At 42.8% G+C, this 26,666-nt stretch overlaps 1 protein-coding gene across 1 annotated transcript in view; it reads right to left on the bottom strand.

Moving 5' to 3' along the window:
• Positions 1 to 2,046, bottom strand: part of LOC120844277 — a 29,543-nt gene extending 27,497 nt beyond the window's left edge. Inside the window, exon 1 of the mRNA XM_042293324.1 lies at positions 1,995 to 2,046. Coding sequence (XP_042149258.1) covers positions 1,995 to 2,046 — 52 coding nt within the window. The remainder of the gene's footprint in view (positions 1 to 1,994) is intronic.
• Between the last annotated feature and the right edge of the window lie 24,620 nt (positions 2,047 to 26,666).

Here is a 26,666-nt window from a genome sequence, read left to right as displayed (position 1 = left end):
CGTTCACACACGTCTCAGTGAGCTTGCAACACTCCCTTATTCTCCCCGCGCCATTTTCCTCTGCCCCCCCGTCTCCCGCTGCCTCCCGCGACCCCGGGAGTTTGTACAAGCGCTGTCCTATAGGAATTTCCTCCTAGGGAAGGAGTGTCCCCCCACGGTTCCGGTTGTCGCCGGCGCCACACACTACTTAGAACTAGTTAAATAAAAGTCGATAATTAACTATTTCATTACTTGGTTTAGGGGTTATGTTACAATGGCACTATTGACGGCAATTACTTTTAGAGGCCAGACCAATTCAAATAATTTGTCAAAATGTATTAGATTTCTAGATAATAATTGATAAATGTTCACGTTTGTAACCCGATTTCAAAATTAGGCGGAGAAAGCACGCCGCAAACCCTGCCCATAATGACACTTGCAACAGTGATGTAGTCGTCTCAATGGTGTCAATAGGGAATTTTAGCGAGTCGTTTTTCAAGCACACTGTTCCGCACTCACGAACGATGCAGCTGGTCCGTTCCGTGAAACCGTACGTGAAATTTGATATTTGAAACTGGCGCAACCGTGTGAACGATGATGATGATTGTATTTGACCGGTGGCGCCATCTTCTAGTAAACATGTGAAACATTCTGCAACGTGAAAGTTCGTGGCGGCTCGTGTTTCCGGCATACGACTGATGTAAACAAGACGGTCGATGTAACATTTGTCACTCAGAATTTAAAGAAAGGCGAATCTAGATAGGGTAAAATGTATCTAAACAATCGTAAAGTCATGTGGTGTGTCTTTGTCATTTTGAACTTTAATGATCATTCACGTTGTGTGCCGTCGAACCAAATAATTTTGTCTGCTCGCGGTCGCCACAACAGCTACTCTGCTCGCAGATCACAAACATTTACTAGCATGCGGAGTTTATAGCATTTACGATCGCTTACCATTGTGAGCGGTCCTCGAAATGAATTGGTTCAACCTCTCAAAAGAAGCAAACTAACAGGATGGCAAATCGCCTCCCGCATTTGTAAGCCTAACGCTCGGCTGGGTCGGCGAAGTCAGTCGCCACACCGACCGCCATCTTTTTTTAACCGAGTCGTGAAAGGTGCTGGCTGCGTTGCGGTGACGACTCCAGCGGCCGGAATGGAAGAAACAAACAAGAGCCTCCCGACACCCCGAACGAATCCTGCGCGCAAGCCCAGTGGCGTCGCCGATGCGTTCGTTCGTGTGGAAACGACCTGCTAAAACTCCCTAATATCTCGCACAGCGTGGCCGTGGTGGGTACACAAACTACACAAGTTACGATTTGACTAAATCGACTACATCACTCTTCTAAGCTTCACTGTGGGCAAGGCTTGCGGCGCGCTACTTGCGCACCATTTTTAAACTCAGTAAAAAAAGGTGGACGCTCACCAATTAATATCTGGAAAAACATTACGTATTTGCAAGTTATCATAGTCGGTTTGGCGTCTAATTGTAATTGCCGCCAATACTGCAGTTAAAATCTTACCCCTAATTCACAAATGTTTGTTTATTAGTTAACTTACCATGACAATTATTCACTCTTTTAATGTCCGCCGAGTCTGATAAAGTCTTGGTGAAGACAACAATTGCCTAACTCTCGCCCTCTTTTTTTTCAACCTGCTGCATTTAAAATCAAACACCCTTTATAATATGACTACCCGACAGGTCGGTTTTTGATGCAATTGCCTATGTAAGTTGTTACCAAATGTATTGATAACAAATTATGCGGCAAAACTTCAGACTTTGAAGCTCTGAAGCTTTTGAGCATTTCCACAGATAAGTCCTTCAGATCTTCACTCTTCACCATTTCACGCTTCTAGTCCATCCGCCATTTCGATATTTAATTGTACACAATCGTACACATTTACTTTCGCAAATTGAATTTGTGGTCAACATTTTGTGAACCTTCATGCTATCTAAATCAGTCAGGAAACTGAGCCATCGGAGCGAGGAAACTGCGCCACTTAAAATGCTATCTCACCTGCGAAGCCTTGCCAGAGCACCAGGACACCCACGACAATTGCCAAAAGCATTCCTCAAGTGAAGCTGGGAATATTTAGCTGCAATATTGACACGGAAAATAAGTTAGGTCGGCATTCATGAATAATATGGAATGTCTCCAATAAAATATAGGTCTCTAAAACAAGCCAAAAAAGTGACGCCTGCACATAGTATGCTATACGTTTTAACGAATCTGCACTGGCGTAATGGATTTCACTTGGGAAAATTATAAGACCTGCCTAGCTTTCTGTGAAAAAATGAGACCAATTAACTTGCCGGGGTTAACGGCGGACGACAGATTGCGTCATCTGCTCGCTCTGCACATCGGGAGATTGCGAAACAAGTTACAACCATTGCTAACTCGGGCGTCTTCGACTGCGTCCGCCGTTTATTGTTTGTTTGTTTCAAAGTGCAGAGAAAAGGAATTACGTCTTAAAATTTCATCAGGTAAAAGGCTATATATAAATGAACATTCGGTGAACCTTTGAGCTTTAGATATGCAGGTGCCTATTTTCGCGGCTCGCTTTACGGCAGTAGGATCTATTCTTGGACACTAACTGTTGGGGACTCTTGCAAAAAAAAAAAAAAAACACCTAGCAGTTAGAATAGAAAGCTGTGGCAATAGGTTCACACACCAGCCTTCTTTAGTGAATCAGATATTCACATCAACTGGCCGTCTAAAGTCAAAGCTGTGAAAGTAGGTTCGAAAACACTCGGCGAAAATTGCCGATAACTAAATAAAAACAAAAGTCGCAAAACATCGCCCACCACTCCTGCAAATATAACGAGACCCCCTAATAGCTATATTTCCAGTAACAATGGTTACACGGCAAGTATATTTGTGAAACACACTTTAAGTGTTGGCCCTTGAACAAGCTTTTACATCATTAAGTGTATAAAACGTATGGTGTGAACTTCGACCAGACAAGTACTGTCGAACTTTTGCGCCGATAAACACAATCCCATCTGAATAAACCGAATCGAATATCAGAGAAAGGCAGCCGAGCTGTAGTGAATCTGAGTTTGTCAAGCAATAACTGAAAAGATAAGGAAGAGGTGGGGATCTTTTAACAACTTGATACCCGAGACGGATATAGAAAAAAAAAAAAAAAAGGGAGGAAAGGACACCGGAATGCGTGCGTATGGTCCCCCGTTTTGTTCCTCAGTTTTGGGCTTCCAAAATATTGAGTCAGCCAGTTTATTGAATTTGAGCCACTCACCTTTTTATTTAGGTGAAGAGCCTCGACTGAACCAGGCTGAACAGAATTGGACCTGCTATTGAGGTGCAAGGATGAAGAACCACACACCTGGTGACAAAAAAGGCTGCTTGTAAGGTGATCGTTAAATCTTTTTCGAGACCAGGCTGGTCTACGAACTTGTGACTGTAAAGTTTGTTCTTGTACTTCTGACCCTCGTGGAAACTGCAGCTCTGACTAAGAAAGGATGGCGTTATATCTGCTACTGAAAGCGGCTCGATTTACGTCGTCATACATGTTTTGACTTAGGTTTTGTTCAGCTTTTTTTTTTTTTTCTCAAAAATAATGGTGCCCTTTTTTGTCTGACGCACATGCTTTGACGCTCCCACCCCGTTGTTCTGCCCGGCGTTTAGGGTTGTTACTATGATTTGAAGCGAACTTGTGCTTGCGGTGCTGCACGATTTTTGTTTCGTTGGTGAAAATAAAATGTGCTGAAGGCTTTCGGTATGCATCATAGATTTTAAGAGCAACACTCTAAGATTAGGTTATTTTAACCTGGAACTTTCTTTGGCTAGGTGTTCGGCATTATGTGGAGCCCAGATAAAAGCGCGTCCAGGAGGCATTGGCTCTGAGGAGGGAAGGGGGGGGGGGGGGGGGGCTACCGCAATACAAAAGCGTTCGCGCCAGGCAGAAATCAAATCGAGGCAATATATATTATTCAGCGAATGTCATACATCCCAGCGAGTTGAGGTGCTATTGAGGGAGAAAATCCCGCTGGGCATCCGGAGCTCTGCGTCTGGCAGATAGCAACTTGACACCTTCCAGGGATCAGTGATCAGGACATAGCCACTGTAAGCATAAGCTGCAAGCTAGCAATGCCGGTAAGGCCGTGCACACGGAAAGTTTACTTTTATGGCCAGGGTAATGACACTGGCCTTTCCGAAGAACAAGTGCTGTTTTTTCTTTCGGTATTGAAATGCGCAGTTACGGGATGAACATCTGTAAAAACTTCTTAAGTTCAGGCTTAATAATTTATTTGATTTACGTGTTCGTAATAAAGTAATTACACCATGAAAACTAAATCTCAAGCTTTGAATAAATGGGAACATACTGCGGTTATTAAGAAAGAAGCAACGTGCTTACTTATCGTACCGCAGAATGTCACTTGCAAGGTTGTGTGACTTTGGGAAACATCTTAAGGGAAACTAAGAAGGCTTATCATCGTGACTTGAGTGATCCCCTTAAGAGAAACCCTAAATTATTTTGGAAGTTTGTTAAAAACAATAAAAATTACCAAGTAGGTATTGCGCCAATCGATGTATCCGACCAGGCTCTCTACGATGACCAGGCAAAATTAACGCGTTTCAGCAACTACTTCGAGGCAGACTTTACTCTTCCTGTTTCTTGTGACTGTCCAGTTTTGACCTCTGACGACACTCTGACAAACAGCATGAAACAGCTCGTGTTTAACTCGGATGACCTGATTAAACTTCTTTAATCGCTAATTCCTGACAAGTCAACCTGCCCAGATACATTGTAAACAGTGTCCTCAAAGTGAGTTCAGGTTTGCTTTCAATGTATCTGTATGTCTTGTTCACTAAATCGCTCATAGACTGGTGTTAGCTTCGGATTGGACGATGGCTTCTATAGTGCCTTTTCATAAAAGCGGTCCCCTAAACAAAGTAGACAATTACAGGCCCATTTCACTTTAAGCACGACTTCTCAATTCATGGACCATATTATTTACACTAACATTGTGCAACACTTACATTCGAACCATTTCTTCGGTCCGTTTCAACATGAGTTCCGCCCAGGCTTGTCTTGCACAACTCAGTTGGTAGAGTTTTATTATGACCTAGCGAACACATGCGACAAAGGCTGGGACTGTACTTTTTTTTTTATTTCCGGAAAATGTTCTACCTTGTTTCTCACAAATTTGTTTTTCACAAAAAAAAGGCCCTCAAAATGTCGGATGATGTTCTCGGAAGGTTCTTCCTCCTTCCTCCTCCTCCGGAAAATGTTCTACCTTGTTTCTCACAAATTTGTTTTTCACAAAAAAAAGGCCCTCAAAATGTCGGATGATGTTCTCGGAAGGTTAGCTGACTATTTATGTGGTTGGACTCAAGCAGTGATCATTAACGATGAATCATCTAATTTTATCCCGGTAACTTCTAGTGTGCCCCAAGGCTCTGTGGTAATACAATTCTTATTTTTTATATTTATTAGTGATATTGTTCAAAACATTTCCTTCTCTATCGTCTTTATACAAAATACTGCGTTATTTATCGTGCAGTCAGTGCTATTGATGATTGTATCGCTTTCCAGGGGGACATCGATAGTATAACAACCAAGTGCTCCACATGGGTGATGGATGTGGACATCAGGAAATGCCACTTTGACAGATTTACTAGAAAAAGAAATCCTCTCATCAGCATGTACCACATCAAGAACGTCAGTATCCGACTGTCACGACAAGTAAAATATTTAGGTGTCTATTTTCACATAATCTTTCCTGGAACCACCATAGTGATTACATGACCACTAAGGCTAACCAGATGCTGCTATGATTCATCAAACGCATTATAAGAGACTGTCCACGTGAAGTTAAAAAATACCTTGTACCGTACAAACATCAGGCCAATCCTTGAATTCGCTTCTTAAACTTGTTACTCCTACCAGCAGTATCTAGATCATAATATTGAACGAATTCAGAACCGATCTGCCAGGTTCGTCCTGAATTCTTATAGTTGTCGTCAAAGTGTGACCGGTCTAAAAACATGAGCTTAGGTGGCAGCCTCTCCGATTTCGACGAGTCTAAAACTACTACAAGCCATTTATCATGAAATATCTGGCATTAATAAAGATACATTCTTCCACCACACTTCAGTTTTCGTAGACGTGGCCACTCAAAGATTAAACCTCTGTAATCGAAAATTGACATCTTCAATTATTCGTGTTTTTTTTTTTCATACACTATTTAGAGATTGAATAAATTACCAGAGTAACTTTTTCGGTACAAGAAAACTCATTTTTTTATTTCCTTGTTCAGTGTTTAATACATGTTGTATATTCTATTCCTAGTTTATTGGTTTTCTACCTTATAATCATCATCTGGACTCTCCCTCTCAGCGTTCTTTTTGTGAACTGGTCACTTAAGGCAGCGCCTGCCTTTCCTATGCACCTAGGTGTCAAGTAACTTTTGTCCCACACCCACTATAATGCACACACGGGCGGGTATTGAAAATAAATAAATAAATAAATTGTCACATGTTTTAATGCGAAACGTTCTCTGAATGTGTGTTTGGCATTTCGTGAAGCCCAGATAAGAGCATGGCCGCGAGGCCACGCTTTAATTGGGTTTCACGAAGTTTGATTGGTTGATGAGTGGGAGAGGAGGAGTGAGGTACTCGACGTTGATTGGTTAACGGAGATGTCATATGACCAGAAGGGTACTTGAGGAGGAGCTCGACCTCTGTGCGCACCGAGGGAGAGGAGCCCGGGAGCAGGAAGGCTGGAGGATCGCTAGGTTTATCAGCCCGATTAGCGGTAGTATCGCTTCATTCTGGGAACAACTATCGAGTCTACTCATGGTACGCGTTTACTATCTAATCAAGAACGTCGTGAAGGTAGGTGTTTTTCCCGTCTGAAAACTCAGCATATCCCTAAACGTTTGGGATGCTAAAACGTTCACGCTTGAAACGCAATTGCATAATAATAAGCCATAAATATTTTTATACTGATTATTTCAGAAAATTAACTGGGAGAAGTACTTTTCTCCCTCTTCAACTTCTGAAGTAGTGCGTTTAAACCACTCGCTTCTCGTTTCCCTTTGTGCTTCAAAAATGGGAGTGTCCAAGAGCTATCATCATAATTTCCTGTTTGAACAATTGTCATTTAAATCTGAACTCTTCCCCAATTGCTCTTACCAAATGTTCAAGATGTTGGCTATCCCTATTAACAAAACATTAATTTAGAAACTGTGTATTAAACTTCCATAAATCCCAAACAAACTCCTTCGGCGTTTCTTTAGATGAACAAAGCGTAAAGAATGTTAGAGCATGACCCCTAAGGGAGACGGGATCAACTCCATACAATTCGCATCCTCTGACAAGGTCGAGAAGAACATTGAAAATGCGCGTACTGTACACCTCGTCGACTTCACGTACAGTGTGCAACGTCTTCGAACTCACTACCTTTGACCATATTATTCGAGAGCTCGCTGCTAGCGTCCTTATACCGTGCCCCATTAGCTCTGTCATGCCCTGTACAAATACAGTTAAAATCCTTCCCGAAAATAAGAAATTGATCAGTTTCAACATACTTTTCAATGTACTCAAAAAAGATTAAAAGTTCCTCCTTCCCAGCGTCGCGCCACGTACGCGGTAATATCGCCTATCCTCCGTTTCACCTTTAAGTCGAAATGCAGCCGACGCCACGAACTGATGGAATCAATCGGACAGCGTCAAAGCGCACTATCCTTGTGTTTCGTCAAGTTTCTCTACGTGCCCTATCATCGCTGAACACCCCGTAATCAGAAAGGGCAGTTCCCATGGCTTAAGATAAAGAAGGGACGAAGCCTCTATAGCGCGCGATCTCGCATCCAAAATGGATCAAAATGTCGATATTGCGAAGAATTTCGTTGTAGGTTTAGGGAGCGGCTGGTTTTCCGTCGTTAAACATGTTTGCGCTTTGTTATTGTTTATTTGTTGTTTTTTTTTTGCGTCAAATAAGGGGGCTGCGTTCTTTTTGTCTGATGGTATTGTAATGCCGTCAGGCAAACTTGTGCTGCAGCACGAATGTTGCATTTCTTGTTCATGAAAATTAAAATTTCAGCCGGGTTTAGACATTATTCGTGCATTTTGAGAGCAACAACCTCGGGAGAGTGGATTCTGTGACCCGCTGACATTCAACGTGACGTCACCAATCGTACTGAGAGCTTGATGATGTATTCCGACTGACGATTAGAGCAACATATGGACGTGAAGTCTCCATAAGCTCGCAAGGCCGAGAAGCCACTGGGAGGATTTGGAAACAATAGGCGCAACTCACCTCTGATGCCCAAGCTTGCGATCAAATCCGTTCGAGATTCGACGATAATTTATTTCTGCCACTTGTCATGACAACGTTTTATTGCAGCTTTTTATGATAGTTAGTGCATTACTTGGACACTGTACCGTTTCAATGCCGTTGTGCAGTTGAGGCGACGATTAACCAATAATCAAGTGAACAATATATAATTTATTCCTCAAAAGGACACTCACAGTGTATATATGCTCGCCGAGTTTTTTATTTGCCCAGTTCATTTGAATGCCTAAAACTACCAAGTACACTATTTGGAGCTCGAAATTCGTTTTATTTCCGCCCGAAAACCGCTGATCGAGGACTAAGCGGTTTCAGTCGCGCTCACTATATCTTTTCCGGGGTCACGTGCCATTTTCTATGGTTTAGACACAACCACCATAGATAATCAATATCATAGGTCATCGAAGGCACATATCCGATATTATAAATAGAAAAAAAATATGACACCCACTTTTCGTGGCTTCTAAATACCTGTAAATACGTTGATTAAAAAAAAAAAAAACTTCCACATAGGACTAAAAGCACTCTGTGAATCCCTTGCATAATACTAATCATGGCGTCGTATTGCGGAAGTCGCGGGTTGGTCAGCTGTACGAAGCGGACTATGTGATGGCGGCTGACGACCGGCGTCAGACCTTTACTTCAGAACTGTTGCTCGCGGCACCGGCGATTCGGTCTAACTTTGAAAGAGAAATCGTCTACCGATCAAAACAATTAGGATTTATTCCGTACGACACGTCCGACCACCGAACTAATTTGCACAAAGACGTCGCCCAGTCGTCGCCCCTTCACGTGTCTAAACGCATCGCTAGTCTTACAAAAATGAATTGGTAAGAGCTTGGAAAACGCGCTAACGTCATGTAGGAAGTGCTTCATTTTGCCCCCCCCCCCCCCCCCCCCCAAAAAAAAAAAAGAAAAAAAAAAAAGGAACTGCGGTCGGGTGAAGTAACCTGACTTCAAAAACTCTCTCCCTCCTCCACATTTCTTCTTCCTACCCGGTGCAGTTGCGGTTTCGGTTTTGGGAAATTGCGTGCTTTGTTCCTTTTTTTAAAAATAAACCTGACTCTGCAGCACAATATTGATTGGTCTTATGACACCGTATTAAATCTCGTGGCGAAAAATTAAAAAAAAATGAACACCAATTTGGGTATGCCATTGTCCTTCTAAAGGGGCGGTGCAATGATTTTAGGACTTTGGCCAATTAACTGAGGAAATTAATTTGGGTCACCTATGAAACGAAGAACAGAAAACCGTACTTTTTTGCAACAGCTAAACTTCATTAAAAGAAAAAAGAAAAAAAAAAAAAAACGATAGAGGGTCAAAGTGCCTCTCGACTCTCGACGTCGCCTTTGGAGTGACGTACTCTGGGGATCACGTGGTTTCCTGTTAGGTTCTCTCTTTAGTCCCTAGCCGCTTCCTCCTAGATTGTCGGCTTTTAAAGAATTTGCATCGTCGAAAGTCGCGGTGAGCGATCGACACAATGGACGGTTCGCCACGGGGCTGACGGCGAGTGTAGCAGCGGAGGGGGACAGGTTATGTTGATTTCCGCGTATCCCCCAGAGACGCTATCCTCGTAGTTCCCGTAACCGGAACACGCTCCCGATTGGCAAATAATCCGTTTTTTTTTGCACTTACGCAGCCGAATAGCTGTTTTTCGGAGCAAGGTGAAGCGTTTGGGGTCACTTGTGCTTGAATAAACAATATAAAAAATACAAACCGCCGATTTTTTCAACATTAAAATTGTTGCACTACCCCTTTAAATCAGTATGTATAGCTAGAAAAACGATAATTTTCCTAACAGGCATATTAAAAATTAATGTTGCATCTATATAAAAAAAGAATCACCTTTAAGGGTGTAATTCAGCTTCTTCCATGGCGAACACATTAAGGGTGTTACAAAACAACTTTACGATGGAACTTCCTAAAAGTAAAATTCTGCCAAACTTAGCGGTTTCTAAGAAATATTCCTTTAGGAGTTAGGAGCTATACTGCTTGTGTAACTTTAATACATCTTTCGTGATACCGCGTCACATGACGTCACTGTGATGCCATGTGACACTGCTTCCCCTGACATCCCTCATGCAACGTCACATGCGTAATGTCTCTGCGTCACGCAACTTCGTGACGTCAAGTGACGTCACGTTGTATACCAAATGGATCATGACGTCCCAGTGTGTGATGTCGCAGTCTCACGTTACGTCACAGCGCCAATCCCATATTCTATCGCATTACATCTCATTTGGAAGCAGCCAAAGGGAGAGCCTAGTTTCTTTATTACTTTTAAGTCATCCTACACCATCACTTTCTACATTATTTGCCCCCGCAGTCTCCTCAGCCTCGGCCAGCTTATCTGTCAACAAATCTCCTGACACGGAGAAGCTGAGTGGTGTTAAAGTATAGAGGATAGGACTCAGAGTGAATGCTTTTTTCTCGCACAGAAATGGGTTCCAACAGCACGTATTTAAAACCAGCGTTTTAGTACCAACCACATTTCTTTACTCAATGCGACTCTAAACATGTTGAGCTGGGGGCAAGGGTGGAAAAGGTTGGTGCGAATGTATCGTATTTACGCGATTAATAGCCGCACTATATATGAACAAGGCCCTTGCGCCTACTTTCCCATAGAACACATATCCAGTCAATCATTGCGTTGCACATAAATAGCATAGCGAATAACCAGACCGAGAGCACGATTCTTCATACAAATGCAACCTTCACAGATGGTATCTTCCCAAAGAAAAAAATACATTTCCTTTACTTCAAGAAGGTGACGTAAAGCTTTCTGCATCCGAGTCCGCTTTTAAACTTAACACATTTTTTGGCGAAGTGTTTACCGACGAGTTCCCTTTATCTGACCGCCATGTTACACCTACAATCGTCATTCCAGAAATGGACGATGTGCAAATCAATATTGATGGTGTTATCAGTGCCATTAACCGCTTGCCGACAAAATCCAGCCCGGGTCCTGATGGTGTATGCTCGCAGCTACTTAAACTTACAAAGGATGCATCAGGTGCCGTGCTTGCCGGCTTATTCCAGCAATCGCTTAATACTGGCCACATTCCGAACGAATGGAAATCAGCAAATGTCGTGCCGATTTATAAATCTGGTAATCGGAATTGCCCAACTAATTATAGACCAATTTCATTGACCTCTGTTCTTTGTAAACTTTTAGAACATATAATATATTGATCTGTCATGAAACGCTTAGTCTCAAACAACCTGCTATTTCCCAATCAGCACGGCTTTCAACGTGGTCTTTCATGTGAAACCCAACTGTTTGAACTGGTAACGGATTTGCATACCTGTATTCACTCATCCTCACAAATCGACGCTATTTTTATAGACTTTTCGAAGGCCTTTGATCGTGTACCACACAGTCGTCTGATAAAAAAAACTACAATATCTCAAAATTAATGATAAGGTAATTACATGGATTCGTGAGTTTTTGCACGATAGAAAACAATCAGTACTTGCAAATGGCATCCCCTCACCACCTATACATGTCAAATCTGGTGTCCCTCAAGGATCCGTTATTGGACCACTTTTGTTTTTAATTTATATAAATGACCTCCCCAACAACATTTCTTCAAAGATTCGCCTATTTGCAGACGACTGTGTGGTATACCGTCAAATATCTAGTCAAAGCGACTGCCTGGCCCTTCAGAGTGATTTGGATATCATACTTTCATGCTGTGACACGTGGCAAATGCAGATAAATATAGATAAAAAAAAATAATGACATTTACCAATCGTCGCTCATCTTTTCAATACGACTACAAAGTTATAGATTCAAAATTGGATAAAGTATCCACATATAAATATTTAGGAGTCCACTTAACTTCCAACCTCTCCTGGAACACTCATCTAGATTATATCCTTAGGAGTGCTAACCAGTCACTTGGTTTCTTAAGAAGGCATTTATATATGGCAACAGCAGAAACGAAACTACTTGCATACTCTACCCTCATTAGGCCCAAGTTGGAATATGCAGCTATAATTTGGAACCCGCATCAAAAATATTTAATTAATAATTTAGAATCATTACAAAACAGGGCCACCAGGTTTATACTAAAAACGTATTCACCTATAAGCGTCAGTCAACTTAAGAGTTCACTTGGTTTATTGACTCTCCACCAGCGAAGATACCTCGCAAGGTTATCCCATTTTCATAAACTCTATCATAGTTCCTCAGATTTCCGTCAAAACAACATTCTCCCACCGGCTCGCATTTCCCCTCGTCATGATCATTGTTACAAAGTTTATATTTCATTTGCAAGAACTAATCTGTTCAAATACTCCCCGTTCGTACAAGCGGCGACTGAATGGAATGAGTTGGCAAGCGAAATTGCGACGGTCACTGATCATGATACATTTATGTTGTTATTGCGTGAATCTTTAGGGTGAATGAATCATATATTGCCCTGTATGTTTGTTACTCGCTCGCTGGGTCTATTGCTTTTTTTCTAGCACGTCGACTGCCTCCAATGATGTGAGTGCGTGTGTGGCTTTTTTGTTATGTAATGTCTTCCCTTCATGGTTCTGTTTAGCGTGACACGATGTCTTCTATTTTTTCTTGTAAAATATTGTATGATTATGTAAAAGTTTATACGACACCCCCCTCTATGTAATGCTCCTTTGGAGCCTTGAGAGGTATGTAAATAATTAAGTAAAATAAATAAATTTCTGTCCTGTATAAAGCTGGAATCATGCTGTTGATCACTTTGATTGGCAATCTGAGTGCTCCGCGGAAAAGCGAACCCTCAAGTTTTCTTCATAAACAGTGCGGCTATTCTCGAATAAATACGGTATATGTGCACTTAGTATCGGCGATTGTAACACTTCTTAATATAAAATACTACAAAAACTCTTGCCCAACATAACTTTTAGTGTCTACTTAATAACTTTTCAGAAACTTTACGAACTGCGAAGTTCTTGAGCAGACAGACTTTCCCAACGCTTCGTTGCTCTGAGGCGCGGCATACAGAAGTAGTTTTCCCTCGAACAATGATAATTGTTTACACGTGTGTTAACTCACATGATGGCTTTGACATTTTACGTTGTCTAGACACTACGAACGTTTAGTGCGCAGTACTGCAAGCTCTGGGTTCTGACTGCTAGCAAGTCAGATCTCAAATTGAATTTTTTTTTTTTTTTTTTTTGTTTCGAAAACAGCAACACATGTGGCTTTTCGAACCACGCATAGAACCCTTCTCGACGGAGTCATTTACAGGCTAATGCTTCACAAAAACGCTCCAGATAATATCTTATATTTCCTTTCCCAATCATCGAATTGGTGGCTTGAAACATAATTAAATTTTAATTGACGACCCCTTCAATCCACACACAAGCGGCCATGTTTGCAAATATTCGTAACGTCACCTACCAGGGTTGCTTACTTTCTCGCCATCTGCTCTTCCTTTGTCAACCGAATTTGATGTACGAGATGCGTTGTGCGGCTGGCTATGAAAGCCCTGATTTCATGGTTGCCTTTTCACAAGATGGAATTTGCGGCGACTTATACTGTCAGGGTTCACACTGATTTTACTCGGTCAACACCATAACCCGGAACCCCTGTCCGCGCTGCGCCCTTTCTTCTTTCTCCTAGTTACGTGTGAAACAGCGGGCGTGTCGGCTGCTTTACATCCAAACAATCGTCTTCCCTTGAAATTCCAATATAACAGTAACAAAGTTCAGTACCCGTGATAGGCCACCAGGTGATCTGCACGGGCAATGCTGGCTGGCCGTCCACTTTGGCTTTCACTGAAGCAGTAAACATTGCAGACGATTCTCTGCACGATTACACATGATCCCGATGTGTAATCACTGCAAACAAGTCTCTGCGATGCATTTCCTGGCATCAATCAGAGTGTGAAGCTGGCGCAACACTATATTACCGACCTGGTGCTCCACGGGCATTTCTTCTGTTATAATGTTTAAGCTTTATAGCTTAAGCTGTAGCTTAAGTGCGAAGGCATGTGCATCTTGCAACCTTGTGATCGCATCAGATATAAAGTCTGGTGTTGAATTGCACGAGGTTTCTTTACTGACTTGCTCCACGTGGATTCTCCGGGCATTGGGAATTGTCGCCTAATGCCACTGATCTCTATGTCTATTTGCTGGATCGCGTTTGACCAGCTCCACCTATGGACGGAAATACGGCCATGGTCGGCCATCTTTTTGTAGACTTATATTATTTCTAGCCATTATAGTAATATGGCGGACAACGCTGTGGCGGCAGTCTGTCCGCCATTTGTAGCTCTCAATCTTCACAGATTGAGAGCACTTTCTTGATTCAGTGGATGGTGGTGCATTGCCTTTCTGGTTGGTGGAGCGATTTGTCTGGTTAGTGCCGATAACGAACGAGACTCTTGTCTATTAAATAGGTGCATGGTGATCTGCACCTTGCACTCTTCTTAGAGGGACAAGTGGCTCCTAGCCGCACGAAACAGATCAATAATAGGTATGTGATGCCCTTAGATGTCCGGGGCAGCGTGAGCAGCGTGTTTCTATCCCTTTCTGTAAAGACTGGGTAACCCGTGGAGCCTCCTTCGTGATTGGGATAGGGGCTTGCAATTGTTCCCCTCGAACGAGGAATTTCCAGTAAGCGCGAGTGATAAGCTCGCGTTGATTATAACCTGCCACACCGCTGTGGTGGCCGTGGGTCTAGTACACTGTACCATGGTTGATATTTCATAAATATATTTGATATTTTGTGCTTGATTGAAGTTGTTCGACGAAACAAATTCTTGAAACCATCTTTGAGGACCTGGCGAAAGTGTTACGAAAGCGCAGCACCGGGGGAAAGCAGCGCCCCGCTCATACCGAAAGCAGACGCCGTGCCGAGAATGCACTCTCAAGAAAAAAGGGTGTAAAATGGTGTATCGTTACACCCTTTGTCCCATATAATACACCCCAAAACTTCAATTCGACGTACAGCGCCCTACAGTCGATCAGACGGCCCGACATTTTACAAGGGGCTTGATAGCCGTGGGGTACATCTTATTAAAATAGCTAATGTACGTTTTACTGACAACTAAAAAAATAATCGGGGTTTTCTTGGCCCTACTGTGAAAACTCGGTGTCATCTTTATGTGGTCTTTGATACGTACTTTAGCTATTTAAAAAGTTGTACCACACGGCTATCAAGCCCCTCGTCAAATTTCGGGGCGTCTGTTCGGCTGTAGGGCGCTGTACGTCGATTTGAAATTTTGGGGTGTATTATATGGGACAAAGGGTGTAAAGATACACCTTTTTACACCCTTTTTTCTTGAGAGTGTGGGCCCCTCCGCGGTTCGTGTGATGTGTGATTTCGTTGGTGATGAAGTCTTGTACTCCCAAACGCTTGGATACATTCTAAATAAAATTCATTTAAACGAAGTGATTTGATGTCTTTTCCCGATCAAACTGGTCAAAGCTAGAGGCCCAGAGCGCCCTCTGCTTGACCGAGAAAGCGCAGAAAGGGCGACGTCAGTGTCGTACAAAATCAGCTGTGTGTCAGCTGGTGTGGTGTGCAGCCATCTGTTGGCCAAACGTAATTGCGCATTGTAAAACTACTGTGTGGCTGGAGGTAATATAACTCTACCAAAAAGATGGCCGCCAGTTGCCGCATTCATAGAGCGGGCACACGCGATCCAGCAAATAGACATAGAAATCAGTTGCTATAGTACATCAGTGCTGAAGTATACCTCGTTATGAGGCTTTCGCAAGTCCGAATGGCACATGCGACCTTTGGAGTTCTGAGGTCCCAATGCTCGTGCTAACGACAGTAGTCTAGAAGTTTTTTTTGCGCGACACAAGGGACAATCACAAGCGAGTAGACACGAACAAGCGCATGTCCGTGTCTACTCGCTTGTGATTGTTCCTTGCGTCGCGCAAATAAAACTTCTAGACTCCATCATGCACCAACTAGGCCAACATCAAGTTTTAATTCACGACAGTAGGTCACGAGGCACTGCTTCACAGTGAAACTGTGGCGAACAACGAGCTGTCCTGCCGGTCAGTATAGTACCGTGTGCCTTTCACTGACTCCGAGATGCTGTATGACGGCCTTCCACAAGTTGCTCACAAAAACTGTGCCATTGTCGCTTAGAAATATTTTTGGGAACTTCATAATGACAGGAGACCTCCAGCGTTCAATCTAGAATAATATTGCCGGCAGGAAAATGTAAAGTTCACCACGTTCAACAAACGTGGTGAACTTGTTCACCGCCACCTGCAGGTACCTCTGTTATCGACGTGAGCGAGGCAGCGGTCCTATCCAATCCACACTCAGTTCAGTCAAAAGCTACGCTGCCCACGTGCTGTCCTTAAGTTCTTTAGGTTTACGGCGACGTGGCTGGAGCAGCTGACCGCCTATAATGAGAGATATCTGAGCGCCCTTCATGTCAGATATACCGCCACTCTATACATCTTTGTGTTTTGGAGTATCCCAAGTGAACGCTTAGGGGATGGTCATGGTAACGCTGAAGCATTGTCTGACGCAGGTGACTGGAATACATAAGAGCTGCCTTTCCTTAGTCATCTTTTGCAACAGCCTTTCTGGTGGGAGCTCCCTCTCCTCAGCCGAGGATTGTATCTGATGGACCTCCGCACGGTTGGGTGGAATTGTTCCCTCTTTGAAGTGGTGGATTATCTTGGCAAGCTCAGTGGGTCTTTTCCTTATTCCTTGGCGAGTTAACTTACATTCTTCAGTTGGGTGAGGTCCAACTCTTGTAACAAGGTATATTTATCCAAAACTAATTTGTTGAACAGGTTTCAGCACGTCAATTGAGAAAATTTCCTCAACCCCGTTCACCAACAATTTCCGTCCACGAAATAATCAATTCACTTTTTAGATTCACATAGTCGTAAAACTAGACTATATATCAGTGTGCTATAAATAACCCAACTGACAGAAAAAGGTTTATAAATCGACACTAGCACGCCAATATTGCAAATGTTATTCACGGGTGTATCATAGCGGTGGAATGACGCCTCGTAAAACATCAAAGCGCATCTCTGTTCGCTGGAAAAATAGGAACAACATTTGTGGTATTTTCGGTGGACGGCAAGCGCTGACGCCGACGACGGCAACGCGACGAGACCGCAACTATTCAGAGATGGCGCAAAATGTCACAATTAGAATATAGTGAGCCTAGATTTCAGTGTTTCGATCTGCTTGACTGAGGTCACGTGGTTTATGGCCCGCGTTTGTTATACGAAGTGCGAGGAGGTGACAACGGCAGTCATCGTCTCCAAGCGCCTCCACCTCTCAACCCAGTTTCCTCTTCTCCACGCGAACAACGCACAGATTTGCAGTAGGGAAATCTTTCGTGTGAACTTCGACCATGGATGTACTGTCGAACTTCGGTACAGCTAAACTCCGTCCCATCTAATCCAGATGAACCAGACGACAGGTTAAGGCAACTATTCTCAAGTGAATCTGAGTTGGTAAAGTAAAAACTTTAAATATACGGGCAAGGCTGATGAACTTTCAACGACTTGAAGCACATAGATCTAGAAACAAAACGCACTCCCATTTGTGCGTGTGTGGTTTGCCTGTCTGGATGCTCGCTTTCGGGTTTCCAAGATGTTGAGTCAGCCAGTTTACTGAATTTAAGGCACTCACCTTTTCGCGCAGTTCAAGAGCGTTGATTTAACAGAAGAAGCTGCAGGACTTCGAGGAGCTGCAGGGCTGACGGACCACACAGCAGGTTATGAACCTAGTTGCTTGTAGTGTGACAAATATTTCTCTAAGGCGTCCGCACATTCAGGGTCGTGTAAGAACTTGTGGCTCTACAAAATTTGCTTCTCGTATTTAGATACGCTCGTAAAAAATGCAGCTCTGTTTAAGAAAAGATGGGGTCTCATCTGCTACTCCTGGCAGCTGCCATGGCTTATAAAAAAGGGACAAAGCTACTAAGTGCACGATCTCGCACCCAAATAGTGTTAAATGTCGATATAGCGAAGAATTTTGTTATAAGTTCAGGAAGCGGCTCGTTTTCGGTTGTTAGATATGTTTTGCAACTGGTCATTGTTTTGATTGTTTTTTGTTTAAAATAAGAGGGCTATGCTCTTAGTCTTTCGTCTGACTGTACTGACGCACACGCTTGGACGCTCATACCCTTTTCACAGCCCAGTGATTGAACTTGTGCTGCCCCTCGATTGTTGCATTTTGCGTCAATAGAAATATAATTTTATGTCCGGCTTAGACGTTCATAATGCATTTTGAGAGCAATAACCACGGATGAGACGATTCTGTGACCCGAGAACGTCCAATGTGACGTTAACAATTGTACTGTACATCTTTAGATGAATTCCGAGTGACGCCATATGATGTGAACGCTCCATAAACTCATAAGGTTCACAAATGAGTGATAGGTTTTGCAAGCAATACGAGCAACTGACCTCGAATGCCGAGCTCTAACGATCGAATAAGTTTACGATTTGGCCATACTTTTTTCTACCAATCGCAATATTTGCTGATAATTATTGCACTCTTCACACACGAACTCTTTTACGCAGTTCTGCAGCCGAAACAACGATTCATCAATAATCTCAAGAACAATATATGATCAATTTTTTTAAGTATGATTCCACGAATAGCAAAGCTCTTCTTTCCCTAACGCGTGTATTGGGAGCTAGTGTTGTAGCAACACGCCAAACCGTTTTATACTCTTCTGGGTTTAAATCAGCGTGTCTCAAGTCTAACGCCCCAAGGGCGTTACAACACCTTTTCTAGGGTGCGGGTGAACTCCCTAAAAGAAAGCTTCTGGCGATCTCGACAGCTACAAGGCAAATCAAATAAATAAAAACAAAATTGTAACTCGCGAACAACAGATGGGTTGGAAATAGGACGGACCCGTCAGGAGCAATAAAATACAAATTTCGCATGCGAGTTCTTAAAAGCAAGGAGCACATTATTTCAGAGCTAACCTTAAAACGTTGTGGGAGGGGCGACAAACAACCTTTGACATATTTCTGGAAATCGAAAATGAACTGCGTAGTGGTTTCCTAAAGCACGTGCGTGGATGAGGCTACGCGGAGGCTCTCAAATGGTGAAACCCACATGGAAGAAATAAAAACACCGGGCCGACTTCGAAGGTGGCGCAGACGAGAGCATGTGGCATTTCTTACTCAGTCCCCCCCCCCCCCCTCCCCCCGCCTCCCCACACACACACTAATTTGGTCGGTACTGCGTTGATAATATTCATGTCGGTGGAGGACCGTTTTTTTTTCTTCAGCAGGACAAAACGTTGTTTGGAGAGCAAACAGATGCTCCGAGAAATGTACTCCGATGGTGCTCCGAGAAGAAAAAACATGAGACGGAACAATTCTGTTTGACTCCCCTCGGTAACAGTAGCGCGATCATGATGTAACTGGCCGGTATGTTTCCGGATTTACATTCATCAAAACACGGAAATTATTTCGCCTCCTTTATCACTTTGTGATGATGTCAACCATGACTGATAGGAGTATAATTAACGTCGAAATATTTAAGCTGAATCTTCGAAAGTACGAACCGTGAAGAAACGCGTTTTGAAACATGAACGTTTCAGTCTCCTTATAGACCAATGTGAGGCTTAGATGTCACGCCGTTGAGGGTGGCACTGCTGTAAGCAGACGCCTGACTTGACACGCATAATGTTTTTGTTTATAACCAGTCTACTCCAGGCGTGGGCAAGCGCGGACATGTTTTTAAACATCGTGTTGGCTTATATTCGTCGAGTAGCTCCTATAAGATACGAGCACTCACACTCGCCTTTGAGCGTTGCTCACTTTAAAAGAAAGCCTGTCTAAAATAATGAGCAGGTAGCTTATTTCCGATATTGTGTTTATTTTTCGGGTCCTTCTAGTAAGTATAATGTCCGATAGTTTTTGTTTAATTAGAGGGATACAAAATTCACATTTCAGAACTCATCTCTCTTTATTATGAAGCGGGTTAAAGTGGGACTTCACCGATACGAATATGTCGTAGAAAAATGCGAGAAAACACATTTTACACTGAATTAAACGATAACTGAAAACCACATCGTTGACGTCTGCAAAGCTTCGATTGAATTTCGTGACGACCTCATGCCAGTAGAAGCAGCGGCAGAGCGGGAAGTACGCTTACTCATAGAGATTACTTATGCCGGAAAGCAGTACCGAGGCGCTTCGGTGAAGGATGTCACAGCAGAGTTGGGCACCGTTGGTTTCAGTTTCGAATGACCTTTCCGCCAACGCTTGTTTCGGGTACTTTCGCGATTGTGTCCATGCGATGTAACATTGACGGTATGAAATGTCGATTTAGAAGTGCCGAACGCCAAATATGCATATGATCTTTAGAGGATTAACAAACCTCGTTTACCGACGACAGATCAAGTGTACAGAAATCACTGCTAAGCACTGAGATTGTTTTCTGGCTGTCAAAAGGACTTTTTTTAATATATGACATTCAAATGTAGGATTCTGGTGTTTTCAGCTTTTGTTGTTCACTGTTAACCATAGGCATTTTCAATCGTGGTTGGTGGCATAGACTATGAAAACTGTCACCATCATGCCTCACTGCACAGCCCTGATCACGTCCGTATATATTGAGCTGCTTTTGCATCAAGAAAAATGCAGGCAAACACTACAGCGTGCTTCAGAAAACAAAATTCTGAAACAAACTTGGTAATAACAAACTTCGTGGAAATATTAGGGCCCAGTTCAATCCTTGTAAATAGGTTGACGCCGTTCCATAACGTCCGCATGTTTCTCCATGTTGTCACCGATTGTTCTTGTCAAAAGCTGAGTGTAAAGTAAACAAAAAGAAGGAATATTGTGAACTCTGCTCACGTTTGCGTTCACGTCAGGCACAAATCGAAGGTTTATCGCTGCATTCGTAGCAGAACACGTTGGCATCGCATCTCTCGCACGAAGAACAGTCGTTTGTTTACATGGGGTCTTTGCCGGTTGGGTCACTGGCTTCATTTTCCTGCCGCTACCAAGATGCCGGATGTAGTTCTCGGCGTGCTAGTAGATGGCGCTCTACATTTCGCGTATCGTCAATTGATTAAATAATTTACTAATTGTTGTTGTTTACGGGTGTCTAATACGGGTCAAAGTTCGTAAATAGCTTAGGTTGTTTTTGATCACTTAATGCCTAATACTTATTTCGAGATCAAGTGAAGGGCGTTCAAAGGTTAAGTACTTATTTCTTGAATAGCTAATAGGTAATGTATGATTATAATGCAATTAATACAAAAGTGTATGAGAGCTGGACCGAAATGACGATATTAATCTCTCGAGAGGGGAACAAGGAGAACAAAGGAGAAAGAAAAATCTTCAAACACAGCTAGGTGACCGGTGCGGCACTGAAAAAGTCCAACTGGTCCTGACATCAAACCCGGCACCTCTCCATTTTCAGCGCAGCGCTCTACTAATTGAGGTAACCAGGAGTTAGACGTCAGTAGAGCACGCGGTTTTTAACAGCTGCCAACAGAATGGCACCAACAACGGCGAACGGCCTGCATTTAAGGGTTATGATAATGCGCTTAATGCAAAGGTGCAAGCGAGCTGGACAAGGATGACGATAATAATCACTAGAAAAGGGGAACAACGGGGACAGGGGACAAACACAAATCTCTAAACACTGGTGCGCCTCTTGCTTCGGGATTCGTCTTGATATCCTATTCTTTTAACAAGCTGACATATAATACATTTTATGGTGAATGTCACTATCCCTCAACATTTCCATAAAATAAATGCTGAGATCATTTGCATCAATGAACTACAAGGTGTTTACGCAATAGATCGATCTCACCAGTCAGTCTGGCTAAGCCGCCGCTGTCGCTCAGAGTTAGGCAGTATCGCAATCACAGGGTATCGCGATAATAATTGAGGAATACTTTTAATATTTATATTTCTGTATCGCGATGCCATTTTTCAATCACTATTTGTATTTCAGTGTCAGAATACGTTTTCGGCGTATTTTTTTTTTATCTCGATACAATACTGACCAATTTATCTCGTTACAATGTTCAATATATCGATGACCCTCAAGCGAAAGCTCAAGAGAATGTTGTCTTTTTCTTTTCTTTTCGTGAAGGGACAGTAAATGGAACCTTGAGGTTTTGTTCTAAAGCAGACCAAGGCTTCTTTCAAACATTATGCCCCCGAGATTGGTGACTCCCTTCCCTATTTTCCAATGATAACATATGTCTTCCGGGAACTATCGTTGTAGAGTCAAAACGCTGAAGGCACTGTATGTACGAGCTTCACAAGTGGATATCACATTTTCAGCCTCATTTACTAGAGCGAGCGCAAAGTTTCTTCCTTCAGATCCTCCAATAAAAAAAAACACCATTTCCTTCCAAGGCGACATCTTGCAATGATTGCAGAAAAGGCACCGACATGAGGTAGATAATGCAGACCTTTCAGGGATATTTCGATAAATATAAAACGAATTGAAAGGTTCCTGTGATATTGTTTCTAATGAGTTCAATATATCTAAACAAAATTGTACTCCATATTGTATGGAAAGTATTTTTAATCTATTCAAGACCCTCTTAGTTTCCACAGCCTCATGTTAAAAGGAAAATGGCAATTCTATGCGAAAATAATTTCGGGCTCGGGAGCGCCAGAGTTTAACAGCAATCATTACCTCACGGTTAGTATGGGCTTTTGTTTTCACTGGAGGACTCCTTTTTTGTCTTACAAGTACAAACCCTCTCAACGAAGCCTACATATTTCTGCTCCAAGCGAGGCCCTCGGTTGCATAAAAAATATATATTGCATGGTTTAAAACTTTCGCACTGCGAAAGCGGTCTTCGTTTGTTTTAATGTAAACCCGTGTTCCTTGACATTTACGGAACGCTTAATGTTTTTCGCTAACAAGACAATTTGCCCAAATCAGAAGCAGCTGACCGACAAGCACTTTGAATATCTGCTTTTCATAAAATGTAGTCGAGTGTGGCAGAGAAGTCGAAGGTATCATTTTGTTTAATATATTAAAAAATACGTAGCAAAAGGTCGTTTCAGTCTTGCTTATTTTTTTTAAATTGTAACCTTTTGCCGGTAATAAAAAAATTCTACATTGCAATTTAAAAAAAAAGTTGCATGTGAGTGTTATTGTTGTGGCAAAATTAGAATTCTTGTATTTGTATTTCCAGATACTTATCTATTTCTCGAATGTATTTCCGATATGTATCGCGATGTTTCAGTAGGAATGTATTTCAGTGTCAGTATTTTAGCTGTCTTCGTCATGTATCCCAGTATTTGTATTTTCAAATTCATTTGAGAGTATTTCTGCCCAACCCTGGTGGCCACACTGCATCGAGGGAACTTTAGTTTTTTTGCCCGTCGGACAAGCTCGCTGAAGCACTGCGCGTGCAGGACATGAGGCGGCACGAGGCGTCTCGAGATGTGCGGCCTGCCTCCTGCGAAGTAAAGTTATGACGGCGTCAAACATGTGCAAAACACTTCGCGCGATCGGCCTATTTCTGGTTCACCGGGAAAGCCAAATAAAATATCTCGTTAAAGCGGACCCCCTTATAATGGCCGACTCGCTATATAGGCAACGTTTTGGGGACCAACTGGGTAAATACGTCCATTTTAGTCTTATTAATATGGATAACTCACAATATGGACGCGATTCCTAAGGCAGGGAGGTGTCCATATTGGGGAGACATCACTGTACCATAATGAAGCAGTCAATTTCTCTAAATAAATTGTGTTTAATGTTTTGTAAGATCCTAAGCAACAAAGGACTTTGCGTGTGAGCTAACAAAAAAATAATAAAACAGGTGGCAGCAATTATATCACGGTTTCATTTCACCATTTCGAAGCAAATAAAAAAGTAATTAAGTTTACAAAATGCATTTCCTCGTGACGCATGCACATAAAAAGATAAACATTCAAATTGAATGTGCGTCGACGTGGTAGATTTTACCTGGGAAAGTTCAAGGCGTAGCTACTTTTATGTAAAATTGAGACCAACAGACTTCCCGGGCTAAAAAGCGATCGTGTTTCCTGTTAGAAATGTTACACGGTAAGGAGTATCTTAACGCGCTTAGGGTTTAGCTCTTGAACACGCTAGTTTAAAATTTTAAGGCTGTAAAATGTTTAGCGTAAACTTCGGTCACACATGTGTTGTCGAACTTCGGTACGAATAAACTCAATTTTTCCCGAAATAGGCGATCTGGTCGGCATAATAAGGCAACAAACCTCTAGTGAATCTGAGTTTTTCGAATGCTAACAGAAAGCATACATGCCAGCTGGTGAATTTTCAAATGCTTGGAGAACCGAGACCGAGGAAAAAAAAAAGAATAGAAAAAAACGCACACAGGTCTGTGCGTGTGTAGCACCTCTGTTTTGTTCCTCGGTTTTGGGTTCCTATGTTTTGACTCAATCAGCTTACTGAATTTGAGGCATTCACCTTTTTACGTAGCTAAAGAGTGTTCATTATACACACAAGGTAAATTTAAACAGATCTGCTACTGAGGTGCAGGGATGACGGGCGACACAACAGGTGACGAACAGATCTGATTGTACTTTCATCGTTAGTTTTTTGAGGACCTCCTTGCACAACTGGGCTGGTCTACAATATGTCGGCTTTAAAATATTGACTAGTCGTGGAATATAGGTAATCCACGTGTAAACAGCCGATCTATATAAAAAAGAATGAGGTCACATCTGTTACGGGTGGCAGATTATGTTGCTTATAACAATGGAGAAAGTCTCTAAAGCGCGCGCTCTACGCACTCAAATGGCACTAAGTGTCGATATTGCGAGGAATTTTGGTACAGACGCTTTGCACACGCTCCAGATTACAACCGTCATTGCTGACCTTCTCTTGTCTTATCCAGATGCCGAACCAGCGAAGCGGACGTGATCTCCCAGAAAGGCGAATGCTTGGAAGGGCACAGTAGAATCTAAAATGGCAGTAACCTGCCCACAGTGGTCATGATGAACTGAAGTAAACATAATCAAATGAAACAAACATTGAAGGTCAGTTATGACCGTGCCTGCTGCAAAACGTCTCTGGCCTCTTGGTTTTGAAACCGGCTCGTTGACCCTTGTCAAACATTTTTTTTTTTTAATTTATGAATAGTTGAGTTTTTTTTTTTTTTTTCGAAAATGAAGGGGCTACGTTAACTTATGTGATGTTTACCCTCACTTTAGCCACATTATCTACACATAAGGAATGGCAGAAGACAAAAAGGAAAGACATTGCAATCTCTCTCAAGGAAAAAAAATATCGAAGTGTTAAAACAAGGATTGACTATCCCGAAAAAAAAATCGTCAACACATTCCAATTGCGTGGAGAAATCAAAATGATGCTCCCCCCCCCCCCCCTCTTTACTTGAAGGTATACCATTCAAGATGACTAAACAGAAAATATCTATAGAGTACTAACAAATTTTGTCACGAATGAGAATTGATGAGGCAATGAAAACTAAACAAACTAAACGTTGAACGGCCCGAAATTGTGCCCAAACCAAAATATGGAAAGTATAGCGTCGTAGGCGTCGATGGCGGTGGGAAAGCAGGATCAAGCGCTTGGGAAAGACTTACTGCGGCTTGCCATGCGGAGCCCCTTTTGTACACGCATGCGCTTTTGGAACAATGGGCGTAGAAGTTTCGGCGCGTAGAACATTTTATCCTTCGAATCAGCAACACGATTCTCGAATTTACCAGAACATAACATTACAGAGTTAACAAAAATGTGTACCCGCGGACAGGCATCAAACCTGGGCTTTTTTGCGGGGAAGGCAAGTGCGATAACCGTTAGGCCACGAGCGCGCTTCCTACTTTGCCAGCTGCTATACCCCCGCCCCCCCCCCCCCCCCCCCCTTTTAAAACACGCATCGTCCCGATGCAGCACAAAACGGAAACACACATCCACAGCCAAAGGACGGCAGAATTGCGAACCAGAATTCAAAGTTCACTCCTTGACGAGAGTCCAAAGTTCTATCGTTCGTAACACGGCTTGAGCCAGACGACGTGCACCACCTCGGGTCGTGGCTGGCGTCTTGCAGATTGGCGCTTTCCGTCGGGAAGAACTTCGCAGTTCCGATCGCCGAGGTGTCGGATAATCTTGTAGGGTCCTAAATAGCGTTTCAGAAGCTTCTCGTTGAGACCGCGGCGCCGCATCGGTGTCCACACTCATACCCGGTCTCCGGGTTGCAAGTGGACGTCCCGACGACGAAGGTTATATAGGCGTGCGTCGACTCGCTGATGATCTTGAATTTGATTCTTACCAGTTGACGAGCTTCTTGCTCGCGTTGAGAGATTAGTCTAGCGTGGTCGTTGCCATCGTCGGTTGGCACGTGAGGTAGCATGGCGTCGAACATCGTGGTAACCGTCCAGCCGTGTACCTGTTGGAACAGCGTCATTTTCGTGGTTTCTTGAACCGCTGTGTTGTACGC

This window comes from Ixodes scapularis, unplaced genomic scaffold (genome assembly GCF_016920785.2).
Source record: "Ixodes scapularis isolate PalLabHiFi unplaced genomic scaffold, ASM1692078v2 PGA_scaffold4__175_contigs__length_147842914, whole genome shotgun sequence".
NCBI classification, from domain to species: domain Eukaryota; kingdom Metazoa; phylum Arthropoda; class Arachnida; order Ixodida; family Ixodidae; genus Ixodes; species Ixodes scapularis.
This window is presented reverse-complemented; position numbering and strand designations above follow the sequence as displayed.